This window comes from Sparus aurata, chromosome 12 (genome assembly GCF_900880675.1).
Source record: "Sparus aurata chromosome 12, fSpaAur1.1, whole genome shotgun sequence".
Classification (NCBI taxonomy): Eukaryota; Metazoa; Chordata; class Actinopteri; order Spariformes; family Sparidae; genus Sparus; species Sparus aurata.
The window spans coordinates 6,356,168-6,377,265 of record NC_044198.1 but is presented as its reverse complement, the minus strand read 5'-3'; the positions used below and the strand labels follow the sequence as shown (position 1 = coordinate 6,377,265).

Here is a 21,098-nt window from a genome sequence, read left to right as displayed (position 1 = left end):
CTTCTGTTACGGTTGTGGATCACAGTACTGTGTCCAACCTAGCTGATCCATAGGCCTGACCCTGGCCTGAGGACTGTTCATGTCGTCGAGCTGTCCATTGGAAGATATAACTAAGAGGACGAAGGTCAGACAGAGTAAACTCAACGAACAATCCTAGCTTGACGATGAACATAACATCTTAGGGAAGCTGAAGCTTACGAGGAGCATATGAAGGCAACACACCTCTCATAAACTTGTTTACTCTGATCTACGAACAGCGAGTCTGTGTCAATCCTTCCTGGCTACATGGACATTGATTTTGTATCTACACACTGGAGTCGGAGCAACGGTCTGTCTATCTTTAGGACAGGGTTTATGTTCGGTAAAAGCCATGAATCAACAAATCTTTTGAGGTACACCGGAAGGGGAGGGGTTTCGCCTCCAACACCCCTGCCTTCCAATCAGAGGGTCACAATTTCCGTGACGTCTCGCCGGAACAAGGGGGGACGCAAACGCACCACGTAAAGCAAAACAGATGCTACCACAAATCAGCGACAGAGCAGAGGACGTCAACGAAATTCGCCGAAGGTACTCCCAGGCGGAGTGGAGTTGCGTGAGAAGACTGAAAAGAGAGGCACTAAAATCGACGTACCTAGACGGCCCTAGAGAGTCACCTCTGAGTAAAACCTAGTTAGTTTTTCGGTCAATCCAAAAAGTTTCGAGAAGAAACGTTTCTCAGACACAGAAGGTAAGTTAACTATTCACACTAAAGCCAGCTAAGTTAGCCTACGTGGTTGTTTGTGAAGTTTCCCAAGTGAGCAGTGAGACACCAACACAATCGATCGCCAGATCCGTTGTTAAAAGTGTTTGGTCTTGTCCAAAATGTAAAAATGGCGTAGCCTTACTTCGCTTGCGAGGATTAAAGGAATGTTCTGTTTGGTTAGCACGTGTCGCTGAAAACTTTCCTTCTCCAACTGCGAGGTTGTCGTGAATTAAATACAACTCACTTATAAAATCTGACATTGACATGAGAGCGTCTGTTTATGTCCACACCACACTGTCCAGCTAGTTAAATCACTGTGTAACGTTGTTTAACCTGGCTAAAGTTAATCTGCTAGCAGCTCCATCAGCATCTGTAGATTTATAAAGTGAGACATCTTGTTGGCTAACTATATCAATGTTTAACTATTATTTGATGTGTAGTAATGATTATAACACCTATTACGCAGGGCGATGCATGCAAAGACACTGTGTCATAAGTTAATGTCAAGATACTAATTTCGCGTGTGTTGTGAACAAAAACAAAGAAGAGACAAAGCAAAGGCAACAACAATGCTAACAGTTTTCTGTTCAAGCTAACGTCCAAGTTAGCATGCTAACATTAGCGAGATCACGAGAATCTGCTCACACGGTTGTTGTGGCCAACAATCGTTAGCATACGACTAAATTAACCAACTGTAGTGCTGGAGTGTGCTTTTATTTGTGTTTCTTTTAACTACGAGCTCGGGAAGCTCTACTCGGAGTCGATTTAGCCACGTCCGTGCTGTCCATGTAGCATAGTCTATCAGAGTAAGATGTTGGCAGCAGCCATTAGCTTGCTAGCATGACTCAGTGGATTTGTAGAAGTGACACTGCTGTGGCCCGGTGTTTGTCGGGAAGCGAGCGAGGGCTGGCGCCGAGGTAAACAGTATTGATCGCTCAAACCATCTTCACTGAGCACGGCTGTCTGGAGAGGGGTTTATTGAGTCTCGGGACGATAACTGAGTTGGGAGTCTGCCGTTAGCATTCCCCAAGTACCACTTCATCTTGAGCTAGTAGGTGATTTTGGCTTTTGTCTCGGTGATGAACGTGCTCGCCTCTTTATCTGAACCACAGTTGTTCTGCTGAATTGTGTCATCATTGTCAGGATCTGTTCAGCAGAACGCTCAAACCCGGTCTTGTCTATGTAGGATTTTGAAAGCCACCTGTCTCCCGTCGGTTGGAAAGCTGATGGGATCTCTGATGGTGGAAACCTGCTCGGATAACGATACACATTCTGGCATGACACCAGCCCTGTTTGCACGACTCTCGAGGTTGTCTATAAATAGACGTGTTCACCGCCTTACTGTATTGAGGCAACCCGTGAGTGTGAGTGTGTGTGTGTGTGTGTGTGCGCGTGCGCGCGTGTCTTGAGATCACAGTGTCACATTGCACTCCAGCGAGAGAGGGAAGCCACCACACACAGGTCCATGTGAGCCTGGAAGCTGCGTGGAGCACTGCAGTCTGCAGGCACACACACGTGAAGCTGCAGCTTGCAGTAATGAAGAGGAGGAAGCCTCTGATGCAATTCGCCGGAAACATTGCAGTGTTTATTGTTTCCCCGTGTTTTATAATCCATGATCATAAATGCCCCCCCCCTTCTTGTGATCAACTTCCTTTCGTGTAATTATTAGTCAGATTCAAGTTCTTGTTTACTTGGCTAACTTTACCAGAAAAGAGGGGCCTCGTACTTCCTGTTTCCCAACTTGGATTAACTGGTGATCCTATCAACATTGGCTAAACATTCAGATTTTTTAGACAAACGCGTTATCTCCTACAAAATATGTCAGGTGTTGTCGAAAATATCAGCAGTTCAACAAGACATCACATGTCACAGTCTTCATCTGCAAAGATCAAGAACACTCTTTGCATTCAATGTAGATCGTAACCATGGTTGAACAGACCTTTCCAAGTCATGTCTCATCACATGATAATCTCATCATTCAGATCGGATGTTAAACCTTTAAGTGGCGCAGCAACATGCAAGTATTTTCTCCCTTTCAACTCTTGATTGATTAACTGACTGAAGAGAGAGGCTTCTGTCAGTGGTCAACAAGCCAAAGTCAGATGGGAGAATGTGCTAATAGCTGATAGTAATAATGAGCTCTCTCTAAACTGGGGGTGGGTGATCTGACCAAGTAATACCGCAATCGACTCAATCACAATCTAAATCTTTTTTTCCTGATCTTTGAATTGCCCTGTAGACCACAGCCAGACTGAAACAGCCAATGGATTTCTCAGTTTGCACCATTTAAAGCCCTGTTTTGCCATAGAGACAGTTCTGGCACAAGCTCCTTGTCCCTTTTTAAAGTAATTAATCCAATCAGCGTTGCCATCTAGTTGGCTACGTCACTCTTCCAGTTGTACACTCAGCACAGATCTGCTGGTTAATAACGTAATGTGAAGTTTAGAAACAGACGTAAGAGGGCACTAAACACTAAACACTGCAAAATATATGATGCCCCTGAAAGGAAAGAAATGTGGACACCTTAAAGATCGATCGTCATTTGATATCATCAGAAGGCCCATCCCTGCACTAAACCCATTACTTACCACAACCTGGTGTGGTAGGACTGCGTTGCGTGAGAGGTGAATTGGATTGTGTTGGCAGAGGGACTGCAGCTCAGAGTGAAACGACACTGTTTTGAACTCTGTAATGCATATATTTGCTTGCTGGAAATGGCATTCAAACTCTGTACCAGGACTTTGATACTTTTGTTGTTGTACGCAAGGTTGTTTTAATCTGAGCACCCAGTAAAAGTTCACAAAGGATTCCAGTAATTGTTTTGCACTTTGGCTCGATAAATGATACTTTATTGCTTTTGTGAACGTGTTGCTAAAGCGGTCACTTGACCGATCTATACAGCCCTTATTGTATGGCACTGAGCCATCATAATAGTTTTCCACTCACTAGCTCTAATTTTTCATTTGTCTGTTTATAATTCATCAGGTCAGATTTTCTTGTATGTAGGTCGTAATCACACTCTCCACTGGTGTCTTTTGTTTGTGTCCCTAGGTCAGCTCACCAGGTGGCAGACATCACTATGGCCCAGGAGACCAATCAAAGCCCAGTTCCTATGCTCTGTCCTACCGGCTGTGGTTTCTATGGCAACCCTAGGACTAATGGCATGTGCTCTGTGTGCCATAAGGAGCACCTGTCAAGGCAGAACAATGGCGGAGTCAGTACTCTGAGTGCCTTGGGTAAGACCTGCTGTGTCTGTCACAGTTTCCCTTTGTTTCCCTGTCCACACAGGGCAAAACTCCCAACCTCTGTGTCTGACTGTAACATGCGGTGAAACGTTTCTCCCTCAGGCAGTGGCCCCGCCGCTGAGGTGTCTGCCATCCAGAGGTTAGAGGCCACTCTGAACAATGCCGCAGCCGCTGCAGTCGCTGCCGCTGAGGTGGCGGCTGAGGCTGCCGCTGCTGAAGCTGAAGCTGCCGCTGCCAGCGAGGCTGCCGCCAGCGAGGTTCTCAGGTGAGGGGATCCACAACAGTTTATTTCACTGCCTTCAAACAGCTCCGGTGCTATCAAAAATGCTCCACCTTCAGAGTGGATGAATAGTTCCTCATTGGCTCAATTATGTGGGCTCTTGTGAATGCAGCCTGACTGAAAAACACCATAAACCCTGAATAAATGCATACCTATTAGTATGTGTGACTCTTATTGTAATGTGTCCTATTTATCCTTTGCAGTGGAGCTTCAGCTGCCGTTTCAGTAACCCAGCAGATGACTGAGATGAGTCTGTCCTGTGAGGAGAAAGGAGCCTCAGGGACCAAAGTAGAGCTCACAGAGCCAGGTAGCTACCAAATATGGACCTGTTATTTATCACAGAGGATATGTACTTATACCAGTTACACAAGTTACACCAACACACTCGCAAACATACCAGTTGAGTAAAGTGTGATGCAGGCCAGTATAACAGTCCTGCCAGAAATACCCCTGTGAAGCTGACAGTGTAAGAGACATCTTCATTATAGCTTTGCAAAACAATGTTTTACCATGAGATGATTAAAAGTGGGTATAAACAGAGATATCTTTTAACTGTCATATCTCCGATTGATTGAAAATCAGTGGGCAGGACTGCTTTGTGGGTATTTAGAGAATGGGTCCATTTGACAAATTAAGTTCATTGGATTAGCCAAAAACAGATGTTTCGATCTATAATGTGTAGAAAATGTCACAATATATTCTAACATAGCCCTAGCACATACAAATTGCACATACCAAAATCTTGAAATACGGTCCTCCCCCATTTACATCCACCAGTGAATTTTTAGTCCCCCTTGTGTGTGTGCATGTTTTATTTTTTTATATAATGGTGTGTAGGATAGTAAGAAAGCTCATGTATTTTTCTCGTGTGCTTCCAGTGTTGAGTCAGCCCACATCCTCTGCCTCCCATCCCTCCACTGCTGGCAGTGAGGACTTCATAGCCCCAGAGCCCCCAAAACCCAAGAAGAATCGCTGCTTTATGTGCCGCAAGAAGGTTGGCCTTACAGGTATGAAATGGGACGGATACAAAAAAATAAATAAATAAATAAATCGATGAAAATATATATGGTGATTTATGAGGCAGAATGGGCCGCACAATGACTTTGCTCTAGGCTCTTGGCTGAGAATGCCAATACAATGTGGTCAAAGCAGAGCCATCACACAGCAAGTTTTGTGCTTTTCTGCCATTTTGACATGCAGTCCACAGCAGAATGCAAGAGCAGATCAACCTTTTCCAGTATCTGATGAAAGCAGTGCAGCAAATAGCCAAAAAGGAGAGACAGATGGTATTAATATTTGTTCAGAAGTTATTGATTTCAGTTTTCCTAGTAGCAAAAGTTCCTTTGTGGAGCCGTTAAAACAGGTTCTTGTATAAGAGCTGTGAACACTTGTCATTGATTTGACACTGTCCGTCCTCTGTTTCAGGTTTTGACTGCCGCTGTGGGAATCTGTTCTGCGGACTTCACCGTTACTCTGATAAGCACAACTGTCCGTATGACTACAGAACCGAAGCTGCTGACAAGATTCGTAAGGAGAACCCTGTAGTCGTTGCCGACAAAATCCAGAGAATATGAAGAGGACTCTCAGTTTGACTTTGAATACTGGGAGCGATCCGCTTTAAAAAAAAAAAACCATGAACTTGAGCCCAACTTTCTGTCTGAAGGACCTGTTTTTCCCCCCTTGTTTGTTACACATTCAGCATTTTCTCCCCAGTGCATGAAAGTTCACTTATATTTTCAGCTTTCATTCTTGTTTGTGTGCGAGTTCAACACGTTTTGAAAGGTTGTATTTAACAAAGTTTTTGTGCGAGGATGACGGTGGGTCCATATCGGTGACTGAGGGCGATCGCTGAAGAAAACGTTACTGCCCCTTTTAGAAAACGCTGTTGATGGCTGCCCAGTCTGTTTCGTGATTTCCCCCTGAGGTCGCTTGAACTTTGCCTGGAAAGAGTTTGGACACTCGAGCCTGTTCGGACTCTCAGACTGTTACTGCTGTTGGCTGATGGCACCATCTCAGCCGTGCTTGCTCTCTGCTGGCTTGAGTAGCAAAACAAAGGATGTTGTCGTGCGGTTTCTTTTCTTTTTTTTGGTCAGTCGAACCCTCCTTATTTGTCAGACTTTGCGTCCTGGTAAGTTTTTATCAACCCAAAATGCTTCTCTGTGCCGCTGGAATCTTGTCCTCTCTGGCCCCTGTTGAAATACAGCTCCACAGACCTACTACAAAGAGACTTTGAAGAAGAGACTACGCGCGAGCCCTTTGACGCTGGCTCATATTCCTTTCCTCCTGCCGTGCGCGCGGGACTGGAAATGCAACATAGTTTGACAGTGACGTCTTTCTCTCTCCTGTTGATCTCGGCTGAACGCCGCGACCCACTCTGTGCCCGGGATCTGGATGGCAGGCACGTGGACTTCCTGCATCTTTAGGTCTTTGAAACCATCCACTGAAGTCACATTTTGTTAGTTTGTTTCCATTTTTGTTTTCCAGAAAGTGTATGCCGTGTGTTGTTGTATGACAAGTAGCCTAAACTTGTATTAATTTTTGCCTTTTTTGGAAGGGTTTAGCTCCACTAATCTTTTCATCTTTTACTTCACTATTGAATGTTTCCTTGATTTTTAAATGTGAGCCGACAAAATTCACAGCGTTGGGAGTGTTCGTGGGAGTAGATGTGGACGTATGAGCATCGTATGAGGCTAAGTGGTTGTGTGCCATGGTGATTTAGTGAGACCTGTGGTCGTAGGTTCTTAATAACTTTCAGTTTTTTGTTGATTTTTTTAATTTTTTTTTGGTCCAGCTGCTTAATCTGTTTTGTTTTTTACCCTTTAGTTATGCAAGTTTGTACAAACATCTTTATTTATATACTGCAGTGCGCGTAATCCTCCAATAAAACAGAATAAATTGTATGATGTAAATAAATTATGTTCACAAATATGAAGTCAAGAATTCACAGCCCTTCATTTCGTTATGCCATTATCGATCGTTTTTCTGCCTTTTATTCCTCAACTTTGAACATCTTCTCTAAGGATCTACTTGCGAACAAAACCATCATGCAATTCTTTTTGATATTCACAATTAGAGATCATGATTATATTGCATCACTATTTTTATGTTTTACATAAACAGCTACTCAAATCAGGATGGCGTGACCTTCGCTCGGGTCCGTACCAAACAAACATGTTTGCTCGCATCTGGAAGAGAAGATTTGTAGACCAGTGTTGACAGACTTGTGAAAGGGGAGAGGAGTGAGTGGGAGGTCAGGCAGGCGGCTAAGCTCCAGAGGCATGAGCTGTACTTTATATCAGAGTGTTGCCTCTGCTGGTATAACTTCAGTAGGCATCTCTACAGCTCAGATGCCTTTTAATGTAACATCAGCGCTGCTAAATTGCTTCATTCTGCTGAGCGTTTTGGTTTCGAACTACACACATTCGCGTATTGCACCTTTTAATGTCAACAATGTTGGGATCCGTTTCATAAGCCTATCTATGTCACAGCGCTTGAAGTGTGATTCAACTGTGCCGTGATGTTCGGTGTGTCATCCAGCTGACAGTTGGAGGCTGCTGCCTGTCACTTCTGTGTTTCCATGTGACTCGTGTCTCTGCAGGGGAAACTGGATCCGCTGCAGTCGGCGAGGCCTCGGGTCACGTTATGACACCTGCTGCCCTGCCTCACCATGAGGACTGTATGTTTTGATAAGCGCGCGCGCACACACACACACACACACACACACACACACACACACACACACACACACACACACACACACACACGTGCAGGTTGTACCCATTCATCAGCATGAGCAGCACGTGGTGTCACGAACACTTCACTTCAACATCAGCCCCCACCCCACACACACACACACACACTCCCCCAGGGATTAGTAGAAATGGTTCCCCAAATAATCTTGTGTCTGTGCAGAAGTAAACACTGTTCACTCAGACCTTTTATCTGCTCTACTTCTGCTTTTTAAGGGTTTCATTATGACCTCTGCTTTTTAAGGATTTCATTATGACCTCATATTTCCATTACATGACAGTTACACTACAGGGTTCGTACAGGTGCTTGAAATCCTTGAAAGTATTTGAATTTCAATGTTGTGTTTTCAAGGTCTGAAAAGTGCTTGGATTTTAGTTAAAGTGCTTGACATTATAACTCTGTGTCTTCCACAAAATTTGGATCAGACTGGATAATTAATTTCTGAAGTTTTTGCTATTATGAAACATAATTTTAGATGTTTACAGCATAATACAATGTACTTTATTGTGATAAAAAGTGAAGAAAAAATAATGAGTTTATATATTCCTGTAGAAAAGTATTTTACCCCAGCAATAAGGTGCTGGAAAATCTTTAAAATGACCCTTAAAGGTGCTTGAAAAGTGCTTGAATTTGACCTTAAAAAATGTGTACGAACCCTGACACTAGTACTTTCAGTATCTTAATGTTCCTGCTGTCGTTATCCTTGTTCAAACTGAGGCTCTAACAGTAATTTTTAGGTTGTTACACGACGCACTCCTTCAACTTAGTTTCTTCTCTATCTGCCAGACAGCTTATTTATGTGTTGTTATGTTACAGTAGTTGCAGGTAAACATGTAAACAAGTCGGTTTACATGTCATTTTGTGGTCATGCTTCCTTTCCGCAAACGTCCACTAGGTGGCGTGACAGACATACGCTCTTTTATTCAACACGCTGTATGTAGCATTACAACAAAAACCTCAACATGGATGCATTCTTAAACAAATTGTCCAGTTGGTGTGAGATGATGACAATACTGAAGAATAACATAAACATTAAAGCTAACCTCATAGACCAATAAATACCACGGCAGTGAACCTAACATTGTTAATTTAAAACAGATTTTTAATTAAAAAAATCAACTCTGTATCATCATCATAGTCACAGTCAGACAAGTTAACAGCTTAAACAGACATTGCTTAAATATTATATAAAAATACAGAGTTACAGATGTTCAATATTCTTACTGAAATTCAAAGTAACTTAAATACATTAGGTTGTTTTTCAGTCCCTACGCCATTACACGCAAACACTTTGACAATCTGTCACAGACGAGCAGCAGTATTGCAGCATTTGTTGAGCCTGATCCATTAACTTTTAATTGCTCATGCATCTTTTAATGGTGATCGTGCATGAAATATTAATTCAGAAGCATCTAATGCTCGTTTGGACATGCGTTCGTGTCAAGACCGCGAATGTGTCCAGATGTGGAGATAAAACGGTTAAATAGTGCCGTTTGGTTCGGTTTTGTACTATCCTACAGCAGGCTAAGACTGCACTCAGGGTATTTGGCATTTTATAGGTTAATTTAAAAAACAAACAAATGTGTGCATCAATAATTAATTACAGCAACTGTAAGATCTGGTCCCTCAGTTATTAATCCATGTACATACATCCAGTTGTATCTTTTTCTTAAATTCCTGGAACATGGTTTTTTTCTCTTTTCACATTTTAACAGTTTTTTTTTTTTCTGAAATCAAAATTTTGTGCGATTTATGATTCAGGACTCAGTTCTGTTTTGAATGTTCCATTTTATGATCATTGGTGTAAAACAAAACAAAAGGGTCAACGCAGACAGCTCGAGCTAAAGGGAGTCCATCATCACAGATGACCATAGCACATAAAAAATTGCTATCTTCCATATGTTTATATTAACAAGGGGTAGAATGACTAGATCATAATGAATATGAAAGAGGTTGCATGTAGGAATTAACCAGCAGACAGTTAACACCAACTCTGCAGCTCCCCTCAGCTCTGTGTAGTGTTTCAACATAGCATTGTTTTGGTTCACTCTCACAGCTCTCATCTGTGTTGTTAGCCTGAGTGGACAGCAGTTTTAGCGAGAAGGCTCCAGAAATAGGATGGTGACGGTTGAACGTAATACCCATCAGTTGTGTTTAAAGCATATGCATTCTATACCACTTCACCCTGTCATGAGCTTTGCTATTGGTTAACCTCATTGAGGCTCAGCCTATGGACATATTCATAGAGATGCAGCTCGATAACTTGATTTTGCTGCTATCAAGCAGCCAAATAAAACAGTTAATGCAGATCTAATACAGAAAAGAGCTCCATGCCCTCCATGAACCACTGGACATATTACAAAGAACAGAACAGAGCTAGTTTCACCTTTGCACAGCTGACCACTCACAGAGTGAAGTGGGTGTGAATGGTGTATTATCAGTTTTAGAAAGTTACCGAAATATTCCCACTCCACCCCCTCATCTGATGGTGTTTCTGAAGCTTTCTGACCGCTGGACAAGAACCTCTAAAGCATTTCAGCACTTTAATAGATACTAGTGCATTGCCCGTAGGAAGCATGTATTTCTATAGAAAAGTGGGAGGTTAAGTAGCTTTTTCATGGATGGCCAAATGAGGCTGTGTTTGAAGGTGGGACGTCAGGGATATAATTGGCTGTTTTTGATTATACCATTATATGTCACCTTAAAAACTATTTACCTTGCCTTACTTGGTGTAATTATTTTTAGCACAACCTCACATGTGTGACTGTACAGTTATTTTTTCATTTTAAGGTACTATATTAACACTATGGACCTAAAATCACAAAATAACATAAAATCAGAGTAGAAAAAGTTAGTTTTTTTTACTGTGAAAACCACAAATGTGTTTAATGGACCAATTGCATTAGTTATAATGCAAATATAAATTCTTGTTTGCTAAATTGGTGCATAAGTTTTTGAAATTTACAAAGCTATGTGTAACTATTTACATTTAAATGCAGGCAATGCCTCAGGCTCAGGGCTCAGCTCATTCCTGCCTGTTCCACATTCAGCCGTCTCCTCCTTGGTTTGCCTCACAACACGACTCCACTACTCACTAAACACACTACACCAAACACTACATAACACACTAACTATACACTCCAAACACGCTATATGTCACAAATCTCTCAACTCTCAAAACTCGCTATCTCTGTCGCTGTCTCCAACACATCACTGCTGCTGTCAATCATCCGCCGATGTCCCTCCCACATCTTCCTGTTCCTCAACAACAGGGTTCGTACACATTTTTCAAGGTCAAATTCAAGCACTTTTCAAGCACTTTTAAGGATCCTTTTTAAGATTTTCCAGCACCTTGCTGCTGGGGTAAAATATGTATCTAAAGGAATATATATACTTGTGATTTTTTCTTCACTTTTTATCACAATTATGTACATTGTATTATGCTGTAAACATCTAAAATTATATTCTATAATAGCAAAAACTTCAGAAATTAATTATCCAGTCTGATCCCAATTTTGTAAAAGACACAGAGTTATAATGTCAAGCACTTTCAAGCACTTAAACTAAAATCCAAGCACTTTTCAGACCTTGAAAACACAACATTGAAATTCAAGCACTTTCAAGGATTTCAAGCACCCGTACGAACCCTGCAACAACCAAACTTGCTGCTTGGACACTTTTGTGACAAAAGCACATGTTTACTGTTTCTTCCTGCACCAGACATAAAGCAAACGTAACGGCAATGTTCGCGAAAAAGCCTGTTGGACATTATTTACCCAAAATCCGGTTTTGGACGTGCCAGTGCGTCTGCTCCGTCAACTCTGTAGGTAACGTTAGGCCGTGTGGGTCGGCTAGCGGCTAGCAGCTAGCTACACACAAACATCCACAGATTCCGATCCCACTTTGTTGACCGCGCGTCTCCGGATCTCCTCAGACCCGAACAGACTCAGTCTGGACTTGTTTAATCTCATTATAATCCACAACAGTCAGTTTAGATGGACACAACAGAATGGGACCGAACCGCCGGCAAAATCCCGGTCCAGCTCGCGCCGCTGCAGGTATAAATCCGCTTGTGACAAAAGCACATTTTTACTGTTTCTTCCTGCACCAGACACAAAGCAAACGTAACGGCAATGTTCGCGAAAAGGCGTGTTGGACATTATTTACCCTAAATCCGGTTTTGGACGTGCCAGTGCGTCCGCTCCGTTGACTCGGGCGGTGGGCCGTGTAGCTAGCGCCAGCTAGCGCGGCTAGCGCTAGCTACACACAAACATCCACAGATTCCGATCCCACTTTGTTGTCCGCGCGTCTCCGGATCTCCTCAGACCCGAACAGACTTGGACTTGTTTAATCTAATTAATCCACAACAGTCAGTTTAGATGCACAGAACGGAACCGAACCGCCGGCAAAATCCCGGTCCAGCTCGCGCCGCTGCAGGTATAAATCTGCTTGTTTTTTTAAGGTATGTCGTGGGCTTAAGCTCTGCAGTGATTGGCTCTGGTGCGCACGTGGACACGGTGTGCAGTGGTTGGCTCTGGTGCCCACGTGACTGTAGTGGCTCCGGTGGACAATGCTTGCAGAATTTGTAAAGCATTTATGAAATAATTTATTCACGCTATCATTGCAGTCCAAGCAAATGCTTATTGCACACCACTGAACCACGCAGCAGCCATGTTGAAAGTCTCAGGTCAGTCTGATCCTGATCCGCAGAGATATTTGAGGAACACACACACACACACACACACACACACACACACACACACACACACACACACACACACACAGACAGACAGACAGACAGAGATTCCTTGTATTATAGATAGATACCTACACGTGCACATAGATATAGGCATTGGCTTACTGTATATAGCCTACCCTCAAATACGCCTACATTCCCTTAATAATGTGTCATCCAAACTGAGTGTATATAACATCTGCTTAAAGGGGCAGTTCACCCCAAAAATCAAAAAGACATATTTTTTCCTCTTGCCCATAGTGCTATTTGTCCGTCTAGCTTGTTTTGTTGAGAGTTGCAGAGTTTGGGAGAAATCAGCCATATGACGTCTACCTTCTCTCCAATCAAATGGAAGTGGATGGCACTCAAAAAAAAATAATTTGAAGAACTCAACAGCAATGTCTTCTCCCAGAAACCGTTGCCTGGTTTGCTCAGCATAATCCACAGACCTTGTTTGTGAGCAGCTTCATGTAGGAACTTTTTTCTTTCTACCAAATTATACCCACATACTGTAGCGCCGTGCTTGCATCTAATCATGGACCAGCGGCTCGAGGTTGTGACCGTGCAGGATGTAAACATTATTGGTGTCCTCCTCCTCGGTTGAGCTCTCATTCATGAGTAGCTGCACGCTTCCCAAAAAAAAAAGTTTCGATATGAAACCGCTCACAACAGTATCTGTGAGTTATCTTGAGTAACCGGGTCATGATTTCAGACAGAGACATTGCTCCTGAGTTCAAGTTCAAATGCATTTTTTCCGCACTGAACACCCCTAGCCGAGTGCCATCTAGTTCCATTATATATGAAAGAAGTCAAACATCTCTGTGGCTGATATCTTCAAGAATTGGCAACTAGATGTTTCAAAAAGCACTACAGGTGAAAGGGAAAAGTATGCATGTCTGATTTTGGGTTGACCTGTCCCTTTAATAATGAACATTTGAGTTGATCTGAGTGAATGTGTTACTCTGACTATACCACCAAAGCCTCTGTAGCAACGTCCGTAATCTGCCACTGTCAACATTTGGACCACCTCTCTATGTTGTCTCTGAAAAGGTGGGCAGGTACGCAGCAGATCTGCCACCTCGAGCACACTCACGTTGCACACCAGCACCAGTCTGAAAGGGTGTGATCCGTGACTTGCATGTGGGAAGCGGCCACCGTGTAATGGAATCATTTTGGATGTGAAAAATGAGCTCTACTCTATTATTTAATGAGGCTATAATGTGTTTTCTCCCTACGGTTTCCAGCTCTGCACACACAGGTAGCTGCTGTCAGGCTCTGCTTCGGGTTGGCCGACTTCATACCTGCCCGACTTCTATTGAAGACAACAAAACAAAAAGATACTGCAGCTGCAAGGTCATCCCGGGGTATTTACTGTTTGCTTAATGAGCCTCGCACGGGGGAAACCTAAACCTTCATTAAATCTTTAGGGCGTCTGGTCTTCTACTCTGTGTGTGTGTGTGTGTGTGTGTGTGTGTGTGTGTTGTCTCCAATGACTAGAGGAGTGAGAGTGTCTAAGCACTTATATGAGGTGGTCCTTTGGCCATTTAGGAAAAACAAAGCAGGGCACACTAATCAGGCCTGGCTAAATATGTTTACATTAAATGCCGTTTCACTTCTAAGAACTAAAAGATGGGCCTGACACTGAGCAACAGCTGTATGTGACCATCCTTGTGTAATAATAATAGAATATGAATGTCTGAGCTCCTAGAGAATCACACGGTCTCGACCTCTCTGCTTGATAAACCACAGTGCATCACCCTGGGGTTCCAGAATTGACTGCACCTTTCCAAAAGCACCTGTGACCTGCGAGTCACATGCAGCTGTCGTCGTAGTGACGGCATTGTCAGATACCCGAGTTGGGTGCTGGCGGGGAGCCTAGGCAGAGGAGAGCCAACCTGCTGAGGAGGTAGTCTGGGCGAAGAGGACACAGAGGACAGACGCCTATTATCTATCATCATGCCGAGAAAACGCGATGTGTCTTCTGATGATGGTGAGTTGAAGATCAGAGGACTGGAGGATTAATATGCTTTGTGCAGGTTATGATAATGTGTGATGCAGGCTGGATCATTTCAGAGGAGGAAAATGTTTTTCTTGTATCAAAATATATATTGATGGAATACATAGTGTTGTAACATGCACTTCATTTTGGACATGAGCAACAATTATTCGTCTGTTTCCTCTTGCAGACAACATTATATACAGTATACATTATATATGCTTTAATGTCTGAGGTGAGGGCTCAAGTCTCGTGTTACTCTTGGTCCTTTTTCCACAAGCAGGAGCTTAATAAAGTGTAAAATAGCGCTTAGCTGCCATCATTGGTTCTGCTTTTTCGTCCGATTGTCTCAACCTGCTGTTGGGTCGAGTTCCTGGGACTAAATTTGTGCACTGCTCATGAGATGATACTAAATGCAAGGTCCAGGTCCTTTCAGGGTGTTAAGTGTATCGACCAGGAGGCTGTACTTTCAAGGTGCACTGTCACAAAAGTTATGTTAAAATCACTGACTTTCTATTAATGGACAATGCGGGTCCACCTCCTCCAACTGTACAAAGATTAAGCCAAAAATATTCCTGATGCGAGCACTTCCATCTTGCGCTGGTGACGTTATTCAGAGCCAGAGTCTGCGCAGTAATGATCGGGTCAAATACCCGCCCATACCGCCTCGTGCTCAGCTGTCAATCATGACTTAGCGTTTCCCTTTTATAGAATCAAATAATTAAAGGTGCAATACGTACGAATTTTGCAATGATAATTGTATCATAATTATGATATGTTTTGATGTTGTAACATGTATGCATTATGTTGAAGAGATATTTACTAGAGTAAGCATGCTAACCTGCTAGCCCTGGCCCATTTTGGTCCAAAGCCCTGGTGCTAGCGATGTATGCACCAACACCACCCCTGTGCTCCATAGTCACCCTCCACACCTGTAGCTGCACAGCTAACTGAGCTAACTAGCTGACAGCAGCTACAGTCAGCAGTAATTAGCAGTTACTCCGGTGATATGTTGCCTCCTGTTTGTTTTGGGTATGAATTCGACAGGTGGCCAGCTCTAATATATTGCATTCTTATCAAATCAGCCCAATAAGAATGAGACAAAAGGACAGAAATCATCTTTGAGAAAAATGTGTCCGACATGTACCATGAGTTTTTAGTTGGGCCCATGTCCCATCTGCTAACATGAAGTTGGAGGGGTTCATTACCTTTACTGCAACCAGCCACCAGGGGGCGATTTAGATGTTTTCTCACTTTGGGGACCTTTCCATGAGTGTTTCATTTTGAGCTGGATATTTCAATTCCCCTGCTGCCCAAAAATAATTTTCCCCTAAAGAGAATCATTATCAAAGAGATATCTGTGAAAACTGTGTATAGGACACCTTGAACTGTAAAACAAGGTCAATTGTGTGACTTTCTATTAGGAATTTTTGATCCATAAACTCTACTGCTATATTCACTGGGTTAGGATTAGATGTGCTAATTGTCTGCTGGGCTCAACTTTTATTTGTAGTATTTGACTGTGTTGTTTTTTGTGTTTTCTTCCTCAGTTGGGATAGAGATAGACGGGGATTTGAGTGACAGTGATGGTGAGTGGATAAAACCGAATTTCATGGAACTGATTTAAAAAATAATTATGGTGTAGAGTCTAATCTAATAGAAAACAAAAAAAATTGTTTTATTTGGTCTTAATGTAGATGGTGCCACCCAAAGGAGAACAAACAGGAGGCAGGCAGCAGGAAGAGGAGGTGCAAGGGCAAGAGGCCGGGGAAAGAAGCCAGCCAGCGAGGATGAAGATGAGGATGATGAAGAGGATGAAGCTCCCAGGGGACGCAGGGGAGCGAACAAGAAGAAGCCCGCAAAGAAACGTGGCGGTGGTGACGATGATGACAGCGAGGACGAGGCTCCCAAGAGGAAGCGGGGAGGAGCGGCCAATAAGAAGAAAGGAGGCAAAGCCCAGGACAGTGATGATGAGGACAGCGATGCGGGAAAAGGAAAGAAGGGGAAGAAGGGAGGAAAGAAAGGAGGGAAAGATGAGGAGGAGGATAGTAAGGGAAAGAAAGGTGATTCCAAAGGGAAGGACAAGGGGAAAGACAAGGACAATGACAAGAAGAAGAAGAAGAAGAAGGACGACAGGTAAGTCAGAGCACACCAGAGGTGAAAGCAGTGCATTAATGTTCTTCTTGGGGGGAAGAACTGACAATATGAGAAAAAATGCATAACTTAAAACTTTATTGTTAGCTAAAACAATGTTCATGCTGTGACACATGTTCGCTCTCTGGACAGTGTGAATGTGCTCCGCAAGTTACATCGCAATCTGCGTTTTAGATCATAAAACAGCTTGTTTGTAAGTGTGCATTACCACAGCGCTACAGGAAAGCTCTTATTTCAAAATGGGGTTCAAATTGCATGCTTATCTGTCCAAAAACTACTTAGCTTACAACATCAAAACATTTCTATCTTTTCAACCATCATTTACAAATCCTACCTCTCATTCCCAACTTTTCAGTATCGATTTTTGCAATTCTAACCCCTTGTTTCTGTCAACTGGTGTCCTGCAGGGCTCTATACTGGAGCCAGTCCTCTTCAGCATACAATAATGATCTGTCCTCTGTGTGTGGAAAAGTTGATATCTTCATGTATGCTGATGTAACTGACATTAGCAAAAATGTGACATTTGTTCATCCTCCGGACAGCATGAATGTGCTCAGCAAAACTCTCAGCAATCTATGTTTTAAACCAAAATATCTAGTTGCAAGTTAACATTTTGTTCTGAGGATGGTTAGCTACAAGACAGCTAATGGGGTGTTCCTTTGTCAGGCATTAAAGTGATCTGTAAATTGCAAATCTAAACTACTCAACTTGAATTTTTGCATACAATTTTTCCGCCTTTACTAAATCCTACCTCTCATTCTGCTTCCAACCTCTCAAAATCCATCTTTACCAATCTAATCTCGTACTGGTGTCGCGCAGGGCTCTATACTGGGCCCAATCCTGTTCAGCATGTACACTGGCAATCTGCCTTCCGTGTGTGGAAAAGGTGATATCACAATGTATGCTGATGAAAGAGGGTTCAATCAAGCTAACAGATGTGATGTTGAAGGTCATATTCACTGAAGGTGTTGAAAACCATTTGTATGTTTTTTAAGACCACGGTGTAGATGTAGAACTAGTTATTCTAATCTCACTACAGAGAGTACAAGTTGTCACTGGAATCTGGCCAGTGTTGTAACGAGTACCCAAAAGTCATATTTGAGTGAAAGTGAAGACATTGTATTAGTAAGTAGTAAGTAGGCAATACTAGTTGTTCAAAAGATAATGTCCTAAAGTACTGTACTTAAGTGCATTACTCGAGTAAACGTACTTACAATGTTACATACGCTTACTGAGTTTAGCCGATAGTTTTCAGAACACAAAGTTGTCTCTGTCCAACTCACCCCCTCCCCTCTCCGTCTCCGTCTCCTCCTGCCTGTTCTGCTCCAGTTCCTCTGATTCCAACTCCAACTCTGATGAGGAGGAGGAGTCCATGTCAGAGGGGGAGATGGCCCGGCTGATGGAGGAAGTGGAGGAGAAGAAGAAACTGATCGCCACCATCAGGAACAAGCCGTGGAGGATGAAGCGGAGGCTCACGCACCTGAAGTAATCTCTTACACCCGTCCTGGTTTCCAGTTCTACATCTCAGTCTAGAATCAGAGTGCTGTATTTAGATCCTTGGCATAAAAACGAAATAAAAATCATATGCAGCTTTTACTTAGTTGGATTTGTAGGTGGAATACTTGAGGGCATTTTATCAGTGCATATGAAAATATTGGTTCCACATGTAAGTCTCACAGCAAAGATGAAAAACCACAACGGAAAATATATATTTCACTCGTCCCTCTGGAGCTTTACGTGGGACACAAACTCTGATCTCAAACCATAAACCTGCACTTGCGAACCAACTTGAAAGTGCTAAATATTTGTGTTTGAATTCATCATTCATCTGAAAAATCCAATTCAATGTGAAAAGACACAAATCCAGCTCACTTTATTGGGCATTTATCTCACCTGTGTTTTCATTTCTTCACAGGGAGGCTCAACAATTTGTGGATAAGTTTGAGGGGGCTTTGGGCAAAGGAAAAGGCAGGAAGTGGTACGCTTACAAAGTGATGATGACCAAGGTTAGGCACAGCATTCACACTGTCTTGTTTTGTGTTTGTTTGCGCATTTTCCTTGTGTAATTTTCAGTCTCTGTCTTTTTTTTTTTTTTTTTTTATAATTTCCAGAAATGGATCAAGTTCCAGAGGGATTTTGAGAATTTCAGAACAGCCTGTATCCCCTGGGAGAGGAAGATTAAAGAGGTGGAAAGTAAGTTTTGTCGTAGGGTTCTCCAGCTGAACAGCGACTCCTAGTGGACAGACACTTAAAAATCTCCTCAAACGTTCTCAGGTCACTTTGGGTCATCTGTGGCATCTTACTTTATCTTCCTGCGCTGGATGTACGGCATGAACCTGGTCCTCTTCGGCTTCACTTTTGGACTGGTGGTCATCCCTGAGGTGAAATGACGTATTCATGTTTAGTAATAAAATATGAATGTCGGTCAAAGTAAGAAATGAACACAAATCTGGTCAACAGATGAGTAAAACAAAGTTAAAAGATTCAAGAACAAATTCTAAAAAAAAGTGTTATATTCTCGCAGGTTCTGATGGGTCTTCCCTACGGTTCCATTCCCAGGAAGACTGTCCCCAGAGCAGAGCAGGCCACTGCTCAGGACTACTCTGTCCTCATGGACTTCAATGTGAGTCTCATATATGACAAAGACCTTTATTGTGTCATGCTTTTGAATATGCCCACAGGGATTTCAGTGCAAACGTTTTCAATTGATACTACAAGAAGTCCCTACTTAATCATCATGGTGTGTACAATACAGTCCAATTCAGGTTCAGTTTTCACTATGGGGGTTTTTGGCATCTCAATAATGACATACAACACATTTGGGAGTTTGCTCTTTTTTATGAAGGAAACCCCACTTTTCTTCTTATTCGACCTTCATTTAGCTTGATGATTCTCTGCTGTTCGAAAGTGTCCTGGCCAAAATGGCAGCACAACCGTGTTGCACAAGTGAGCACTGACACTAACACATGATGGGTCAGGAGATGGGGTTAATAATGACAGAACTTCTCCTTTTATTAGGGCTACTGCAAATATTCAGTCCTGTTCTACGGGTTTTACAACAACCAGAGGACCATCGGCTTGCTGAAGTTCAGGCTGCCTCTGTCCTACCTCATGGTCGGGATCGGCACCTTCGGCTACAGCCTGATGGTCGTGATCCGCACGTGAGTCGGCAGCAGCGTCCAGCTCAGGGGGCTTCACACAGTATGGTTGCTTTACATTTAGTGTCCCAAAAAATAGTTAAGTAAATTTGAGTTTTAAAATGTGAGAAAACAAAGCAAAACCCTGGGGTGACGGAAGTCAAAGATATCAAGATAAAGCAACTGCGTACACTTGAATGTGCTGTTCTGTAAATGTATGGGATGGTCCTCCTACATGTTCTTGAAGAAGGCTGTTTTTTTTCCCAGAATGGCGAAGAACGCTGACGTCGGTGGTGGAGACGGAGATGAAGGAGAGTTCACATTTGCCTGGAAGATGTTCACCAGCTGGGATTACCTCATAGGCAACTCAGAGACGGCCGACAATAAGTACGCCTCAATCACCACTAGCTTCAAGGTAACCGTGGCGACAGTTTTACAAGAAACATTTACGCATGCGAAATCACATGTAGCACACTGCGACACTGCTAATCTGGTCGATGACCAGGTTAAAATGTTCTCTCCGTTTCCGTTTTGACAAAAACAGGAGTCCATCGTGGACGAGCAGGAGAACCAGAAGGATGAGAACATCCACCTGCGAAGGTTCCTCAGACTCCTGGCTAACGTCCTGATCACCTGCAGCCTCGGCGGCAGCGGTTACCTCATCTACTTCGTAGTGAAGAGGTCTCAGGAGTTTGCCTCCAGGGACGACCTCAGCTGGTACGAGAAGAACGAGGTAATGATGGTCAGATGCAAACTAGTTTATAGGACAACAAACAAGGGTGAAAAAAAAAGTCACTTTTTTTTTACTTTTACATCAAAAACAAACCAGCTTTTTTAATATTGCTATTGTTTCTAGTTATGCTTTTGCTGCTTTAACACTACTACCGGTCACTTTAAACTCAAGGTTCATCTGTTTGCTAGTTCTGAAGCGTTTGGGTCATGTAGTAAGTAATAATGACAAAGATTTGATTCGTTTTTGGATGAATATTTCTGTCTACCACAGATTGCCAAATACCTCTGACAAAACTTTTAAGGAACATGAACAGATTCAAAAATAAA

At 42.8% G+C, this 21,098-nt stretch overlaps 2 protein-coding genes across 4 annotated transcripts in view; both read left to right on the top strand.

The window, feature by feature from the left end:
* Positions 1 to 475: 475 nt before the first annotated feature.
* Positions 476 to 7,199, top strand: LOC115593165 (AN1-type zinc finger protein 5-like). Of its 3 annotated transcripts, none has more exons than XM_030436576.1 (6): positions 476 to 727; positions 3,794 to 3,978; positions 4,090 to 4,252; positions 4,471 to 4,574; positions 5,146 to 5,274; positions 5,693 to 7,199. In XM_030436576.1, the coding sequence occupies exons 2-6, from the start codon at positions 3,822 to 3,824 to the stop codon at positions 5,839 to 5,841; spliced, it is 702 nt and encodes a 233-aa protein (XP_030292436.1). In that variant the 5' UTR covers positions 476 to 727; positions 3,794 to 3,821; the 3' UTR covers positions 5,842 to 7,199. The 3 variants fall into 3 exon arrangements, with proteins under 3 accessions (XP_030292436.1, XP_030292435.1, XP_030292437.1); XM_030436575.1 differs by lacking the exon at positions 476 to 727 and adding an exon at positions 763 to 1,659; XM_030436577.1 differs by lacking the exon at positions 476 to 727 and adding an exon at positions 1,667 to 1,793.
* Positions 7,200 to 14,548: 7,349 nt separating this feature from the next.
* tmc2a (transmembrane channel-like 2a) overlaps positions 14,549 to 21,098 on the top strand; it is a 13,131-nt gene continuing 6,581 nt past the window's right edge. The window contains exons 1-11 of the mRNA XM_030435915.1: positions 14,549 to 14,742; positions 16,299 to 16,337; positions 16,446 to 16,884; positions 18,232 to 18,387; positions 18,818 to 18,908; positions 19,014 to 19,095; positions 19,177 to 19,283; positions 19,427 to 19,525; positions 19,921 to 20,063; positions 20,307 to 20,454; positions 20,584 to 20,772. Coding sequence (XP_030291775.1) covers positions 14,709 to 14,742; positions 16,299 to 16,337; positions 16,446 to 16,884; positions 18,232 to 18,387; positions 18,818 to 18,908; positions 19,014 to 19,095; positions 19,177 to 19,283; positions 19,427 to 19,525; positions 19,921 to 20,063; positions 20,307 to 20,454; positions 20,584 to 20,772 — 1,527 coding nt within the window. The 5' untranslated portion in view covers positions 14,549 to 14,708. The remainder of the gene's footprint in view (positions 14,743 to 16,298; positions 16,338 to 16,445; positions 16,885 to 18,231; positions 18,388 to 18,817; positions 18,909 to 19,013; positions 19,096 to 19,176; positions 19,284 to 19,426; positions 19,526 to 19,920; positions 20,064 to 20,306; positions 20,455 to 20,583; positions 20,773 to 21,098) is intronic.